General features: G+C 35.1%; 4 protein-coding genes across 4 annotated transcripts; 3 read left to right on the top strand and 1 right to left on the bottom strand.

Annotated features, from left to right (window-relative positions):
* The first annotated feature begins 291 nt into the window (after window positions 1-291).
* LOC114250456 (uncharacterized) lies at window positions 292-1,119 on the top strand. The gene is made up of 3 exons (XM_089728568.1): window positions 292-378; window positions 490-628; window positions 993-1,119. The coding sequence occupies exons 1-3, from the start codon at window positions 307-309 to the stop codon at window positions 1,073-1,075; spliced, it is 294 nt and encodes a 97-aa protein (XP_089584694.1). The 5' UTR covers window positions 292-306; the 3' UTR covers window positions 1,076-1,119.
* Window positions 1,120-2,788: 1,669 nt separating this feature from the next.
* On the top strand, window positions 2,789-5,387 carry LOC149502623 (uncharacterized). Its single transcript, XM_089728907.1, has 3 exons — window positions 2,789-2,869; window positions 4,936-5,074; window positions 5,317-5,387. The coding sequence occupies exons 1-3, from the start codon at window positions 2,789-2,791 to the stop codon at window positions 5,385-5,387; spliced, it is 291 nt and encodes a 96-aa protein (XP_089585033.1).
* Window positions 5,388-5,452: 65 nt separating this feature from the next.
* LOC149502622 (uncharacterized) lies at window positions 5,453-7,484 on the bottom strand. The gene is made up of 5 exons (XM_089728906.1): window positions 7,443-7,484; window positions 6,069-6,434; window positions 5,908-5,915; window positions 5,642-5,750; window positions 5,453-5,464 (listed from the first exon to the last, which is right to left on the bottom strand). Exons 1-5 carry the CDS (start codon window positions 7,482-7,484, stop codon window positions 5,453-5,455), a joined length of 537 nt encoding a protein of 178 aa, XP_089585032.1.
* A 2,405-nt stretch (window positions 7,485-9,889) lies between these two features.
* LOC149502621 (uncharacterized) lies at window positions 9,890-13,224 on the top strand. The gene is made up of 4 exons (XM_089728905.1): window positions 9,890-9,905; window positions 10,111-10,163; window positions 12,082-12,217; window positions 12,955-13,224. Exons 1-4 carry the CDS (start codon window positions 9,890-9,892, stop codon window positions 13,062-13,064), a joined length of 315 nt encoding a protein of 104 aa, XP_089585031.1. The 3' UTR covers window positions 13,065-13,224.
* The last annotated feature ends 1,351 nt before the right edge of the window (window positions 13,225-14,575 follow it).

Here is a 14,575-nt window from a genome sequence, read left to right as displayed (position 1 = left end):
TTTTTTTTGTAGAAACTGCATAAATTGAATTAATGTTTCTAAAATTTTCAAGAAAACTGAAGCTACTTTCAGCAGTATATTCAGTAAAATTTTCTACATTCGTTTTGAAAGTTTAGTGATTTTATAATATTTTCAATATTTTTTTTAAATCATCTGTATCTATTTTCTGTTCGTTGCGAATTTTGTCAATTCCATTTACATTTAAAAAAAAAACTATTTTAACTGGGTAATGCTAGTTTTCGATTTTCACGCTTTCCGTATTAATTTAATTATGATGATATTTCAGTTCTATATCTTCTTTGCTTCATGATATTATCTGTCAATTCACACGGACCTCCACAAGAGAGGGATAATGAGGACATAGCGATGGGGCGGAAGGTAAAAAAAGTAATGCTACTTCTTTATTCTACTCTATTTTTCATTCTATACAGTAGAAGCTTTATTAGTAATGTAAATTTTTGGAAATAAATAAATTTAATTACGTTGTAGATGGGTGCTAAGTGGTGCAACATGGCGAAGGCGTGCAACCACGACCGCGTCCCGATCTGCGGTATCAGTCACGCTGGAGATGTCGTCGGCTTCAGAGATCTATGCGACATGTTCGATTATAACTGCATTAGACGTAGAAGTTCGTATTCCAATTTTTAAATCTTCATAATTATAATTTTAATATCCACCCAAATCCCTATAGCCTTAAACAGTTTGATCTTTATGATATAACTATTTTATACACCGAATCATAGTTTGAAGAGTTTTTGTTTAAGTTGTTTATTAAATTAACCATGAAATTTTGGACTACATTTTTTCAGATCAACTACGGTCACCTGAGAATTTATAGACACGGTCTTGTCTCCACCATTGTAACCACTCTAAGTTCAACTAGTAATGCTTTAGGTTTCAATAATGCATAGGCAACTATGATAAAAATCCCATGTATTGAATAAGCCAACTTGGAGATTGTAATGAAATTATTTTTTTGTTTTTCATTTCAGATTACAGACAAACAGCATGTCCCGAGGATAAATCGATGCTAACTGTCTCCCGTCGTCCAACAAACAGCTATTACGATGACTAATTAAATTCCTGCCCTGTTTTTCTTGAACATTTTCTCTTATGTATTTTTTATTAACCTTTTATTAACTAGAGTCAACTGTTTTAAGTGTGATATCTATTACATTATTTTTTTGAAGTAAAGCTACATATGTAAACCAATTTGAAATTCATTATTCGACCCATAATGCTATTGTTTTGTCCATCTAACGTATCCACGCTTATATTATTTATCTTACATCGTCAAAATCGTACCGCTTAAAATTGATACTACTCTGAATAAATCTGTACTTAACAAAGAAATGTCTGTCGACACCATTGCAATCCACAAAGCTTCCTATTTCATTATATGTCAATCAAAATGATCAGTAATAAACGATAAAGAATTTGAATTGGACACTTCAATATATGGTGACACGGCCTTGCTTGGCAAATCAATCTTTCCCATGTGTTAAAAGATAGATGTTTTTTTTGAAATCAAGATGAAAAGTCACGCAAATTTATTAGTGAAGGCTTACTGCTATTCAAATACGCAGATCAATTTACTAAAAGTAGATCCCTAAAGACCGTTATCACGAACCCTTGGTCTGTCCTTCAAGACTGCTTACTGTCTTCTGTGAAGCTGTCGTGCCAGGCCTGACAGCTTGACCAAAATAAATAGTATGGTAGGCAGGCAAAATATTGCAATTCCAATTCTTATTTATATTACTTTAAACATATATTTCGCTCATCATCAATAGTTTTGTGTTTTGTGAAAACGTGTTAAGTTCATTACTATTTTGAACTAGTGCCAGTCTCGAAATCACAGTAAGATATAAAGACGATTACTTCCATCATACATGAGTTTACGGTCCATCTCGAATCAATTTGAGTAATTTGTATTCTATTTATGTTTTTATAATAGATATCAAATTAATAATTTGTTACTACTTATTATAATCTAACAAATTCGCTAAAACCTAGTGCCGTATTGGGTAAATCTAATCCCGACAAACATGTTATGCTTAATTGCTTCACTCACTGCGTCACAGATCCGTAGTACGTGGCGAAAAGATCTCAGTGAGGCAGTGATTTTAGGTAGTATAATGACCTCTACTCTGGTTGACTGTGAAATCGCAAAAACGAAATCACGAAATTAGCTCAAACAATTCCTCAGAGCACTCCACATTGAGATACAGAATACTGAGAGAACTAAACTTCCTCTGAAGATCCAGAGGCTCCAAGCAATTCGTGAGCAAAATGTGAAATGGAAGTAGCTAGCATTTGGGATCCTTGACCAAGAGATGGGAGCAGTAAGTACTCCACTCGTGACCGGACCTTTATTTTGTAAAGGGTAATTCTTTGTTAAGGCGTGAAGTAGCACTTCGCTTTATTGAGGACTTCCAACAGCTTAGAAGCTAACTTGACTTTAACTTTCAAATGAGTCCGATACTAAATACCGCTCCAAATATCGACCCCAAGAATCCCAATTATCCTTTAATGTTTCAGGGATACTCCTTGGAATCGCAGCGCCGTGACAAAGGGCCCCTCTTCGAGTCACCCCAACCTTGAGTTAGTCTTATTGAGCTATGAACCAAGATTATTATCAAATGTACGAAATTGTTTACAATACATAAATATCTCCACAATGGACTAACATCCTGTGATTGTTTTCTCTTTTCGAAATCAATATTCATTATTATATGATTCTAGTCGAGCCTGTAGGTAGATATCGTTGTTCGCTTAAATTGGTCGTCAAATGTTGATACGCGAAAGACATTTTCTGTTTCTTTTACTCATATATGTCGATTGCCATATAGTTGGAGATAAAGCTCACTTGGTGAGTGTTGATATTTTATTTAAAAAAAAAACAGTAAAAATTTGCAAAAAATAGTATATCCAAAAAGTTTATCAGTTATGTTGTATTTGAAGGAAACAAGGTTTCCTAAAATTTCCAGATGACAGCAACTCCTTAACTAACTAATAAAATCCCCTCCCCCATCACTTAAAAAGAAAATTATAAAATTGGCTGTTGAAGAAAATAAGGTTTTTATTTCAATAAAAGGTAACGAATAAAGGGCCAAAAGAAAAAGTTTTTTAATATTAATGTGATGGCTGTGCTTGTTTCTTGTCGTAAATTGTTAGGAGTAATTTTGGCCATTTTTAACCTTAATTTTGACTCGGTATCAAGTCGATTTCTGTATTTTGTTTTATGATGACCAGGTATGATGTTGAAGCAAAGGTTAAAAGGAAATTCACCGCTTTGCGTGAAAATTTGGCACGCAAATTCTTAATCAAGCCACTATTACGTAAAATTTGGGGCGAGCCCGCTACAGTTAAATGGCGATCCCCTAGGGTTTCGCGTACCCCACTTTGAAAAAACGAGGGTCTCGAACGTTAAAAAAAAATAAGGCACCAAAATATATATCCATCCCACTCAATATGTATTTAGTACGAGTATATCGCAATCCCTATTCAAGAACTTTTTTGTCCGATTAGGCTTTCAATGTTCTGCAGCCTATATATACTTAGTCAGGTCATAAGTATTGTCACACAGTAAAAACTTTTCTTTTAGAATGCTGGCCACAAAAAAGTTTATTGAATTCGAATTTCGAATTGTTCATGAAAATAAAAATGTATACTTTTAGAATTTTACTCATTTTTAAATATGGAGTGGACGCTTAAAGAAGACCGTGTTGCAGTTATTGCGTTGCATCGTTGCGGTTACGCGCCAATTCAAATTTTTAACATACTAAAAAATTTGAATATAACCAAAAGATTCGTTTATCGTACCATCAAACGATACAATGAAGACTCTAGTGTAGATGACAGGTCAAGAAGTGGTCGCCCTCGGTCTGTTAGGACTCCAGCAGTGATAAAAGCTATGAAGGTGCGAATTCAAAGAAATCCCAAACGTAAGCAGAAACTGTTGGCCCTTCAGATGGGGTTAAGCAGAACCACGGTGAAAAGGGTGTTAAATGAAGACTTAGGGCTTCGGGCATATCGAAGAAAAACAGGACATCGTTTGAATGCTCGTCTAATGGACCTGAGACTGAAGAGATGCCGCGCTTTGTTGAAGCGGTACGCGGGAAAAAAATATCGGGAAATTCTTTTTTCGGATGAAAAAATGTTTACCGTAGAAGAGAGCTACAACAAACAAAATGATAAGGTGTACGCACACAGTAGTGAAGAAGCCAGCAACCGTATTCCGCGTGTCCAACGAGGTCATTTTCCATCCTCGCTCATGGTATGGTTGGGAGTTTCTTATTGGGGCTTAACAGAGGTACATTTTTGTGAGAAAGGTGTAAAAACGAATGCAGTTGTGTATCAAAATACAGTCCTGACGAACCTTGTGGAACCTGTTTTTCATACCATGTTCAATAACAGGCACTGGGTATTCCAACAAGATTCGGCGCCAGCTCATAGAGCGAAGAGCACACAAGACTGGCTGGTGGCGCGTGAAATCGACTTCATCCGGCACGAAGACTGGCCCTCCTCCAGTCCAGATTTGAATCCGTTAGATTACAAGATATGGCAACACTTGGAGTAAAAGGCGTGCTCAAAGCCTCATCCCAATTTGGAGTCACTCAAGACATCCTTGATTAAGGCAGCCGCCGATATTGACATGGACCTCGTTCGTGCTGCGATAGACGATGGCCGCGCAGATTGAAGGCCTGTATTCAAAATCACGGAGGTCATTTTGAATAAACTTTAGTGTCATAAGAATCTATGTTTTGTTAAGTTCATTTTGGTATATGAATGGTTACATAATGAATGAACTTGTTTCAATTATTTTACATTAAACATGTGACAGAATTTATGACCTGACTAGGTATATACTCTAACTCGCATTCAACAAAAAGCTTTGTACAAAAAAAAAAATTACCGTTTTTCGGTGTGTTTCAGACAGAACTTAAAAAAATATGCGAGCATGCGTACGGTTGTTTTCACGACACGATCATAGTCTGTGGTAAATCTGTTAACGAAGCCCGTACATTTTTGGACCTCTGCGATTTGTACGAATACTCCTGCGAATACAGCATGGGTAATATTGTTCTTTAAAACAACTGTATTAAGTATACTGATAGCTTCTATGGAGGTTTTTAGGGACCATGCGAATAGCCCTGTAGATTTTGTTAGAGTTGGCCAAAAAACTGATACAAACAATGTCAATCTTTATTTTTTCTGTTAAAGAACAACAACTTCGTAAACTTAATGATTCTTTTTGAATTTAATAAATAGTCTTTTTACATCTTTTTTTACTTATATTTTGCATTAACTTGACAGTTTTCAGGCACGTCAAAGAAGATGATGGAATCTGTCCAAACCCTAAGGAATTAGGACCGGGAGTGGGTTAAAAGTAACGAAGATATGGATAAAGTATAACAATGTAATTAATAAATAATAAAACATCAATCCTGATTTATGTGAATTCCTAATCCAGAATTAAGCATTGACTCATATGAAGATACTAAAGCGAAATCGAAAACAGGATGTAATAGTAGTGTTAACATCAAAACTGTCTTAGGAAATAGCAACTGCATGTCTTCATTATTTAAAAAAAAATTGTTATTTTTAATGAGATCATATTATTATATAAAAGATAAACTACATAGTGTAATTTGTACAATAATGCGATTAGTAGCATGTGACATATTTTGTCAAACTTGGCGTAGCTGAAGTTCTCGTCGAATCCACAGATAATATTGGGATTGAGGGATCTTTATCAAAGTATTGCGTCCCAACATCACGAGCCCGCTTCATTCGACATGTTTTCTCCATTTGAGCGACGAGACGATTTATAAAAATAAGTTTAGTAGCATTTTTTTCTTTTGTGGTTTCATTTTCAATCGTTTCATTTTAGTTTGAAGAAAAGACTTTGCTTTCTATAATATCAAGTTTGTTTATTACTCAAAAAACACTTTAACTATTAACAGGTCTGTAACTTATGCAGCTATTTTCCGACGAAAATTTTATTATCCTTTCTCGCAGTAGACTAAATGTGATAAGTTGTATATCAGATTTCATACTCCACTAACCTGTGTCAAAGGTAGGGGATCTGCTTCAACCAAAGTCTTTGGATCTGTCTTGAGATTAATATCATTAATGATTACATTCTTGAAAAGATTTCCGTATTTCGAATAGTTCTTTCCTATTCTCCAAAATATATTTTCATCATCATCTCGGGCCACGAAGTTTCTGCGATTCTCATTTTGATACAGTTTTCCAGGAATTGTTGGCTTAGCGAGACTATAACTTAGTTTCTCTATTAATACTTCGATCAACTCTTGATTTGCGTGAACAATTTTCATTATTTGTTCCAAGGCCTGTGAATGGTGTAACAATTTTTCCTCTATAAAATCCATAAAATGTCTAATTGATGACTTGTCTCGGTTTCTGATGTTCTGGCAAAGAGCAAACGCTTAGTGAATATTAAACAGCGAATTCACATGTTAAAATAATATTAGCGTAAATCTAACGTAAATCTAAATGGAGTGGAGACCGAAAACCAGTAAACGTGGTGCCCACAGCCGGGTAATACGATGACTTGCGAAGGGTGGCCTGTAAAAAATGGACGAGGAGAGCAAGACCGTGCTTAGTACTGTAAATTTGGAGAGACTTATGTTCAGTACAGGACTACTGTGAGATGATGATGATGATGATAATGATGAATTTTAAATAGTATAGTTAATTGCTTACCGATATAGTATCTGAGGGATTAAGTAATATTTCTTCAAAATTATGCACTGTTCGATGACTTGATTGTGCTGTCGTGGCAAATAAGATAACTGAAAAGATAAATTACTTGTTTTATCTCTAGTTTAAATTTAATTTGTAGATGGTATTCAAGTATTTTTGTAGCCGGATTTCAGTTGTGCTGCATTGCCAATATATTTTGGTGATGAATACATTGTAGCGGTAGCCAGTATAGAATTCTTCTACTATAGTAGTATAAGAGACTTTTAATCAAGAATTTAATCGCACTAAGACATTTTTAAGAGAAGTTTGCAAATATACAAAATTCAAGGAACACGGTCCGGTCCCCGGGTGGGCTCAGCTCAAGCTCATTTTCAAAGTTATGAATAATATAATAGTTCGTAACAGTAATATCAGTGATAGTAATAATTTTTGGTTTTGTTTTTAATTGATATTAGTTTTTGCCTAAACAAAATAAATCCTAAGATTTTCATGCAATAACACTGTGATTAAATTTACACGTGTATGTACATACTTATAACTTTAATAATGTTCGTGAAACATAAACTCAATGATGAACTAAAAACGTTTTCATTCTGAATATATGTATATGTATCTTATCCATTCGGCCAGTGATCTTACCGAGAACAAGGGCTTCCATGACGTCTCCACTATATTAAGGGTAAATGGAAAGTAGGTCGGGACGTCGCACTTACGCCACTTATACTGGCTATAATTGTATACTTCAACTGCGCCATTTTGATCCATTAGTTTTTTTTTTCTATTAAAACGAAGTATAACAGCTACAAGTGAATTATCTTAAATATAATGATTTCTGTCTTTAGTGAAAATCTTGAACTTTGTTACTAACAACTAGATCAAATGACGTTAACAGTTGATTTATTTATACTTTTCTTATTACTTATTTCATATAAATATTCAGGTATAGCAACATTAATTGTTATGATATTAAGCAAACGCATACTGACAAAATTGAGTTTAATATATAACTCTAGAGCATTCGTGAATCATTAAAATTCTAGGGTGACGCAAATAACAAAGGTTTTTTTTATTTTTTATTCTTTAACAGAAGTAGTAAGTATTCCCGTATTTAATTTACGTAATACTAAAAACATGAATAAATGGACAATGCAAAGTCGTAAAATAAGATTCCAACTAAAGGATGACCTCAATTTGATTGTTAAACCAACCATACTGGCTAAAGAATACGAAACACACTTTAAAATCTGTTTATAGATTGCATGTTTAATAAATAAAAAATCGGTTTTTCCTTTCAAAACTCATTTCGGCAAGTTCATAAACGTTGCACTCTGTCATAAAAGGAGAAAAATAGTAATAGTATCAAAATCATTCACAAAACGCTCCTTTGTACATGATTTATAGATATTAACTACGTCGAAATCGAATTACTTGTTCTGCTACTCAATCAGAAAAATAAAAAATAAACTTAATAGAATATCAAACTGTATATATATCTATATCTATACTAATCTATACTAATATTATAAAGAGGAAAGATTTGTTTGTTTGTTTGTTTCGAATAGGCTCCGAAACTACTGGACCGATTTGAAAAATTATTTTTCCATTAGAAGCCGACATTGTCCCTGATGAACATAGGCTACTTTTTTTTATTTATTTTTTATTTTATTTTTTTGGTTTCATGTGTGTTTTAATGTTTCCGAAGCGAAGCGAGGGCGGGTCGCTAGCATTAAAATAAAATACAAATAAACACTCTATGTATATAATAGAATATACATAGAAATGAATTTTATTCTACGAGTTTCTGATATCCCAGTCTACTTCACCATATCCCAACATATCTCAGCACCAAATCTAGTTCGCTATCTATATTAAAACTATCAACTTAATTAAATATTATACGATATGCTTTTTTTTATTGCTTAGATGTGTGGACGAGCTCACAGCCCACCTGGTGTTAAGTGGTTACTGGAGCCCATAGACATCCACAACGTAAATGCGCCACACACCTTGAGATATAAGTTCTAAGGTCTCAGTATAGTTACAACGGCTGCCCCACCCTTCAAACCGAAACGCATTACTGCTTCACGGCAGAAATAGGCAGGGTGGTGGTACCTACCCGTGCGGACTCACAAGAGGTCCTACGACCAGTAAAAAAGCCTGTTAATGCAATTTTAAAATGGTGTGCATCTAGTCCTAGAGATTCTCACATTAAGCCTTTCTTGGCTACGACTAACCTCAGTTACAAAGTAGAGCGCAGTTTGGTTGTATATTTTTTGGGTAGTCTTACTGTCTTTGTGATAATACTAGCAAGATATTACTGATAAGTCGGAACTTGTAACTAATGAAATAAAATTGTAATCGAACCGAACATGACTTCAGTGTTTGTTATTTTGGCTTTTTTACTGTTCACACAGCCATCCACAAAATCGACAAGAGTCCCAAAATATTTTGATAGCAGTCCTATGATAGTACAGTATGTTGTGAATACGGAACTCACACGGACTGTTGCACTTTGCAGTCTATATCTGAAAATATTCAGGCTATTAAAAGCGTGGCAATAGTTATCACAAAACAGAAGATATTTTATGAAGAAATGCACAAAATTGCGCTAACGACTTTTGCAACATAGCCCTGCTATATCATAGAAGAAAGAAATAATATTTGGACCGTCGCCGCGTCGATCTGCGTAGCAATGTCATCCGCTCAGTGCAATATTTCCTCCTTGGTAATTGTAGTTCATAAAGAAAAGTAGGTGTAGTTGTTATTTCCACAATTATGCCGATTTATGAAAGCCGTATACCTTTTACAGTGTCTATGGACTCTACTGTTTCATAAATGAAGTAACACGTGATCTCCGTATATACCAATCAACTTACATCATATTTGCATAATTAACAACAATGCCACGTAACGCCTGAATTCCAAAACAAATGACAAAAACAAACTCATAGTTAATATACAGGCAATAACAAAACTAACAAGATTTCAATAATATTTTAACAATACAAAACAGTTGAGTACGTTAGTGTAATCAATTCGTAAGTAATAAAAGTCACTGCCAACTTTATTGCTAACTGTAATATATAGAGGGAAAACTATATACGTGTTTTTTAAATAAATGAATACACAAGGAATTTTACTTATGCTATGATGAAAAATTATGGTCTTTTTAATAGGTGAGAATTTTTTGTTACATAATTAAGTATAGTCATTAATTAATCGAACAAATAGTTTCATCTTGTTTTTTTTTATATCGAGAGGTAATTGTCCCCGAGAAGGACCCGGGTGGTTACTAGCTATCGATTCCTGCCATTTGGTTATCAATTTACTAACGAATACAAATTAATTCGACCATTTAAATCAGTTAAAACTTTATTTCAGTAACTCTACTATGTACGATTGTATCTGTGAAAGGTCACAGTGAAACGATCAAAGTAAGTTTAAGTGAATATTATAATTAATATTTAATCGCTTTTACAAACTCTCAAGGAAAACATTTTGTTTGAACATCTAAAGCTGAATCATTAATTATCTATCTAACTAAGACTATTTATTATTTTAGAATAAGAATGTAATAACTTTCTAAGCACTTTGTAACATGTATTCAATCTTTATGTAATACTAAATAATATAGCACAAAATAATAAGCTTTGAAAATGTTATTTCGTTTAACCATATTTAACAATCTCATACTTTGCTGTTTGTTTTCACAAAGGCGTTATCCTAAGTATGCTCAGGCACAAAGGAACTTCAGACTTCTAGCAAATTGCCTTTCCTTATAAATGTTGAGACACTTTGAAATAAATTCTAATAAAAATTTCAAGAGAAACAATATTCTGAAAAAGAATATATGAAAAGGTACTGAGGTTTTCATTCAAGATACTTAGAATTTACAATAAAGAAAATTTGAATCCTATTTCAGCTCCAAATATTATTCAAAAGTACTATAAGCTTTCCTTATTATTTATTTGCTAGATTTACGTGCTATTTTCTAGTTATATTACATTACTGTTTCTAAGCCAGCGTATTTTGCATTATATGTATGTCGTGGTAATGTCATTAAGCCATTGTTCAATATTAAATTACAAAGATGTATCGTACGTATATTATATGATGAACGACTTCTAGACAAAAATAACAAAAAATACAACATCATCCCAATCGATTGCATCATATAATACAAGTTTTTAGAAAATATCAACGCCTAGTGAAACTGTATCCTGGGCGCTAAGAGTGATGATCCCGTCCATTCAATCGTAACCTAATAAAAGATATTAAATGCGATGTACTTACTTATTGTCGTGGACTAAGCAATACATACATACATATGAATATTATATAATCATTTAAATAAATCAACTAATATAAATGTAAACTAATATTGTAAATAATTGTAAATAATAAATTTATTGTAAATAATAAAATAAAATAATTGTAAATTTTGACACTTAATAACATAAAACAAGCGCACAGAATTTGTAAAACTGGCAGGACGATTTTTTTTTTTATGATTGAAGTATTACTGGTGGCCCGGAGGCCTTTCCAGTTTCACCAGGACAGGTGGGCGAGCAAAGGCTCAGCCAGGAGGGGTGGGATTTGCTAACAGCTACCCGAGCGCCTCCGAAGGAGACCTAACAGCTCAAGAGTAGCTGCTTCGCGAATGAATCTACTACCGGATCGGAATCGCGACCCGCTGAGAAGATCCGGCGAGAAACTCAGCGAGCTGATTCATGGGTTAGGTTGCACGGCGAACTCTTTGTCGAGTCCGACGAGTACGGTTACCGAGGTCCCTAAGCCTGCTCCTAGTGTTAGAGCTGAAGGGGCAGGATGAATTGTGAGACCGTACTGAATATAATTATCGCTTCTATTGCCGTACATAAGTGTTAAGTCAAAGAAAGTGATATTCGCTGAGCAAATGTAACTTTGACATTACATTTCAATATATATGTAAGCATTTATATTTCATGATGCTTTGGAACATCTTATTTACACGATATTCGAAATTCTTGTGAGACAAATATATTTACATAACACTTATTTAATGTTCTAGAGCGAATACGTCATGCATTGTAGTTTGTATAGTGAGACAGCCGTTGCAAAAATTTCAACTTAGGCAATAAGGTGGCATTCATGTTATGATGCCTAAAAATCCTAGTGGTCTTCTAACATCGTGAGCTCGTTTTAGCAATCTAGTCGAAAAATATACATACTCATAAAATCATTTTTAAAAAAATACCTTCGTTTTCCTATTATCCGCAATTTAACCACATTAAAAACAGATCTAGAGTTATTTGCTTTTAATCGAGGTCCAACCAGCCGAAGCTCTGTCGTCTTTTTTTTTTCAATTTACAGAACGAAGAGGAATGCAAAATAGCTGATCTGTGCGTTCACGATAAAGTTCCGATGTGCGGGATCGACTCGTGTGGCGAAATGAGAACATTTATCGACAACTGTGACATGCACGAGTTTAATTGCGACAGTAAAAAAGGTGCTTTTATCAACAACAACAAAAAATTCCATTAAAACAAAAAACAAAAGATGGCTGGATATACTGGTGGTAGGACCTCTTGTGAGACCACGCGGGTAGGTACCACCAACCTGCCTATTTCGGCCGTGAAGCATTAATGCGTTTCGGTTTGAAGGGTGGGGCAGCTATTGTAACTATACTTGAGAACTTAGAACTTATATCTCAAGGTGGATGGTGCATTTACGTCGTAGACGTCTATGGGCTCCAGTAACTACTTAACACCAGGTGGGCTGTGAGCTCGTCCACGCCTCTAAGCAATAAAAAAAAGGCAAGAAACGGATGAGGAAAACTGAAGACCGGCCTCAATTCAGAGCAACCTATGTACATACAGCAGTTGTCGACTGTGGGCTGATAGTGATAATGATGCAACAAACCTGAAAAAATATATAAAAAAAACATCAATTCTCCATGCGATACTGAAATGTATCTACATTGAGTTTCTCGCCGGATCTTCTCATTGGGTCACGTTTCCGATCCGGTGGTAGAATCTGCAGAGCACTGCTCTTGCTAGGGCCAGTGTTAGCAACACCTCCAGTATGATCCCCGAGGGCCGCTAGGGTAAAGCTGAAATAGCCTCTCAAGACTATCAGCATAGGTAGAAAAAAAAAGTTTAACTTTCCTCCACTTAAAGACTTGCATTGAAATCATCCAAAACGTTAACAATTTGAATAAATAATATAAATATAATCCGATTTCAGACTTCAAACAACGTCCGATACATGAATGTTGGGTGACCTGCAAAAGAGGAAGATCGTTCAAGAAACCAGAATACAGGACCGACTGTAACATTAATTTAAAAAATGGCTAACATAACAATTTGTATTTCATTTCTGTATTGACTAGTCGTGTAATTAAGAATATCTGAACCTGAGTGAAGGAGCAGAGTATCTCAAAGCTCACCAGGCGCTAAGAATTTTACGAACTTCATTAACGTGACGCGGTTACCGCCTCTTGAGACATGAACACGAAAGTTAGTGGTGATATATATTTTTTATTGCTTAGATGGATGGATGAGCTCATAGCCCACCTGGTGTTAAGTGGTTACTGGAGCCCATGTACATCCACAACGTAAATGCGCCACCCACCTTGACATATAAGTTCTAAGGTCTCAAGTATAGTTACAACGGCTGCCCCACTCTTCAAACCGAAACGCATTACTGCTTCACGGCAATAATAGGCAGGGCGGTAGTACCCACCCGCGCGGACTCACAAGAGGTCCTACCACCAGTAATTACGCAAATTATAATTTTGCAGGTTTAATTTTTATTACACGATGTTATTCTTTCACCGTGGAAGTCAATCGTGAACTCTTGTTGAGTACGTATTTCCTTAAAAAAATTGGTATCTGCCTGAGATTCGAACACCGGTCATCACGCATCGAGCATCGCTCAACACGAATGCACTGGACGTCTTATCCGTTAGGCCACGACGACTACACATAAAAGCAGTCTCATCCTTCAAACCGTTACACAGGACTGCTTCTGGTGGAAATATTACGATCAATAGTACCTACCCATGTGCTAATATTGTAATTACACAAATTTCGTAAATTCTGCAGATCTATTTTTCAATACACAATCATTTATTTATGCCTCGTGGCATTCATTTCTGAGCACGTGTTAAATTCATATAAAGTACACCGGAGACCTTATGAATCACTAACAGACACTTTATGAGAGTGAAGTGTATCTTCTGCGTATTCACCTACGCTTTCACCAATACTCTCAACTAAACTAATCGCGTGCGTATTCATCGTTAGTAGCAAAACTTCACAAGGATGTGAACATATCAAATTAAACACCTGACGTATCAACTAACAATTTTTTTTGATATTCTCACTCTCTGAACGCTTTATTGGATACCGTATCGAAACGATAAACAACTTAACCAATAATGCAATTAAAGGACCTTATATTTTTCGCTAAATGTGTAGCTCAAGGCTCATCTAGCATTAAGTACTTAACAGACTATAAGAAACGTAAATTAAGCAACGTAAACTCGGCTACCCACGCTGAGACATGAAGACCGCACTTGTACCAGTATTTATTTTAAAAAAAACCCAGCGGGATTCAAGCTCCCGATGTGAAAATTGTGATTAGTATATATTTATTACTATTGTTACGCCGGTAAGAGTAACGCCATTTATCGCCGAATAGCCGAACGAATATGGAAGGATCTAGAAACATCTAGAACGCTCGAGAAGTACAACGCCATCTATTGTCAGATAGCGGAAACTCATTGAAGGTACTCGATTTGTGAGGAATGTTGCCGACGATTCTAGGGATATCGTATCGGCTATAGAAGCGTTGCCGAGATGGC

The sequence above is a fragment of the Bombyx mandarina genome, chromosome 07, assembly GCF_030267445.1.
Source record: "Bombyx mandarina strain Sakado chromosome 07, ASM3026744v2".
NCBI classification, from domain to species: Eukaryota; Metazoa; Arthropoda; class Insecta; order Lepidoptera; family Bombycidae; genus Bombyx; species Bombyx mandarina.
This window is presented reverse-complemented; position numbering and strand designations above follow the sequence as displayed.

Bases quoted from the DNA above. Each gene is read 5' to 3' on its own strand.
- LOC149502621 (XM_089728905.1), top strand. The intron at 10,164-12,081 runs GTAAGTTTAAGT...TTCAATTTACAG, and splicing joins GTCACAGTGAAACGATCAAA to AACGAAGAGGAATGCAAAAT. The intron at 12,218-12,954 runs GTGCTTTTATCA...ATCCGATTTCAG, and splicing joins TAATTGCGACAGTAAAAAAG to ACTTCAAACAACGTCCGATA.
- LOC149502623 (XM_089728907.1), top strand. From the start codon at position 2,789: ATGTTGATACGCGAAAGACATTTTCTGTTTCTTTTACTCATATATGTC. The intron at 2,870-4,935 runs GTGAGTGTTGAT...GGTGTGTTTCAG, and splicing joins TTGGAGATAAAGCTCACTTG to ACAGAACTTAAAAAAATATG. The intron at 5,075-5,316 runs GTAATATTGTTC...TTAACTTGACAG, and splicing joins CTCCTGCGAATACAGCATGG to TTTTCAGGCACGTCAAAGAA.
- LOC149502622 (XM_089728906.1), bottom strand. From the start codon at position 7,484: ATGGCGCAGTTGAAGTATACAATTATAGCCAGTATAAGTGGC. The intron at 6,435-7,442 runs GTAAGTGCGACG...GCTCTTTGCCAG, and splicing joins TTATAGCCAGTATAAGTGGC to AACATCAGAAACCGAGACAA.
- LOC114250456 (XM_089728568.1), top strand. From the start codon at position 307: ATGATATTATCTGTCAATTCACACGGACCTCCACAAGAGAGGGATAAT. The intron at 379-489 runs GTAAAAAAAGTA...ATTACGTTGTAG, and splicing joins ACATAGCGATGGGGCGGAAG to ATGGGTGCTAAGTGGTGCAA. The intron at 629-992 runs GTTCGTATTCCA...TTTTCATTTCAG, and splicing joins TAACTGCATTAGACGTAGAA to ATTACAGACAAACAGCATGT.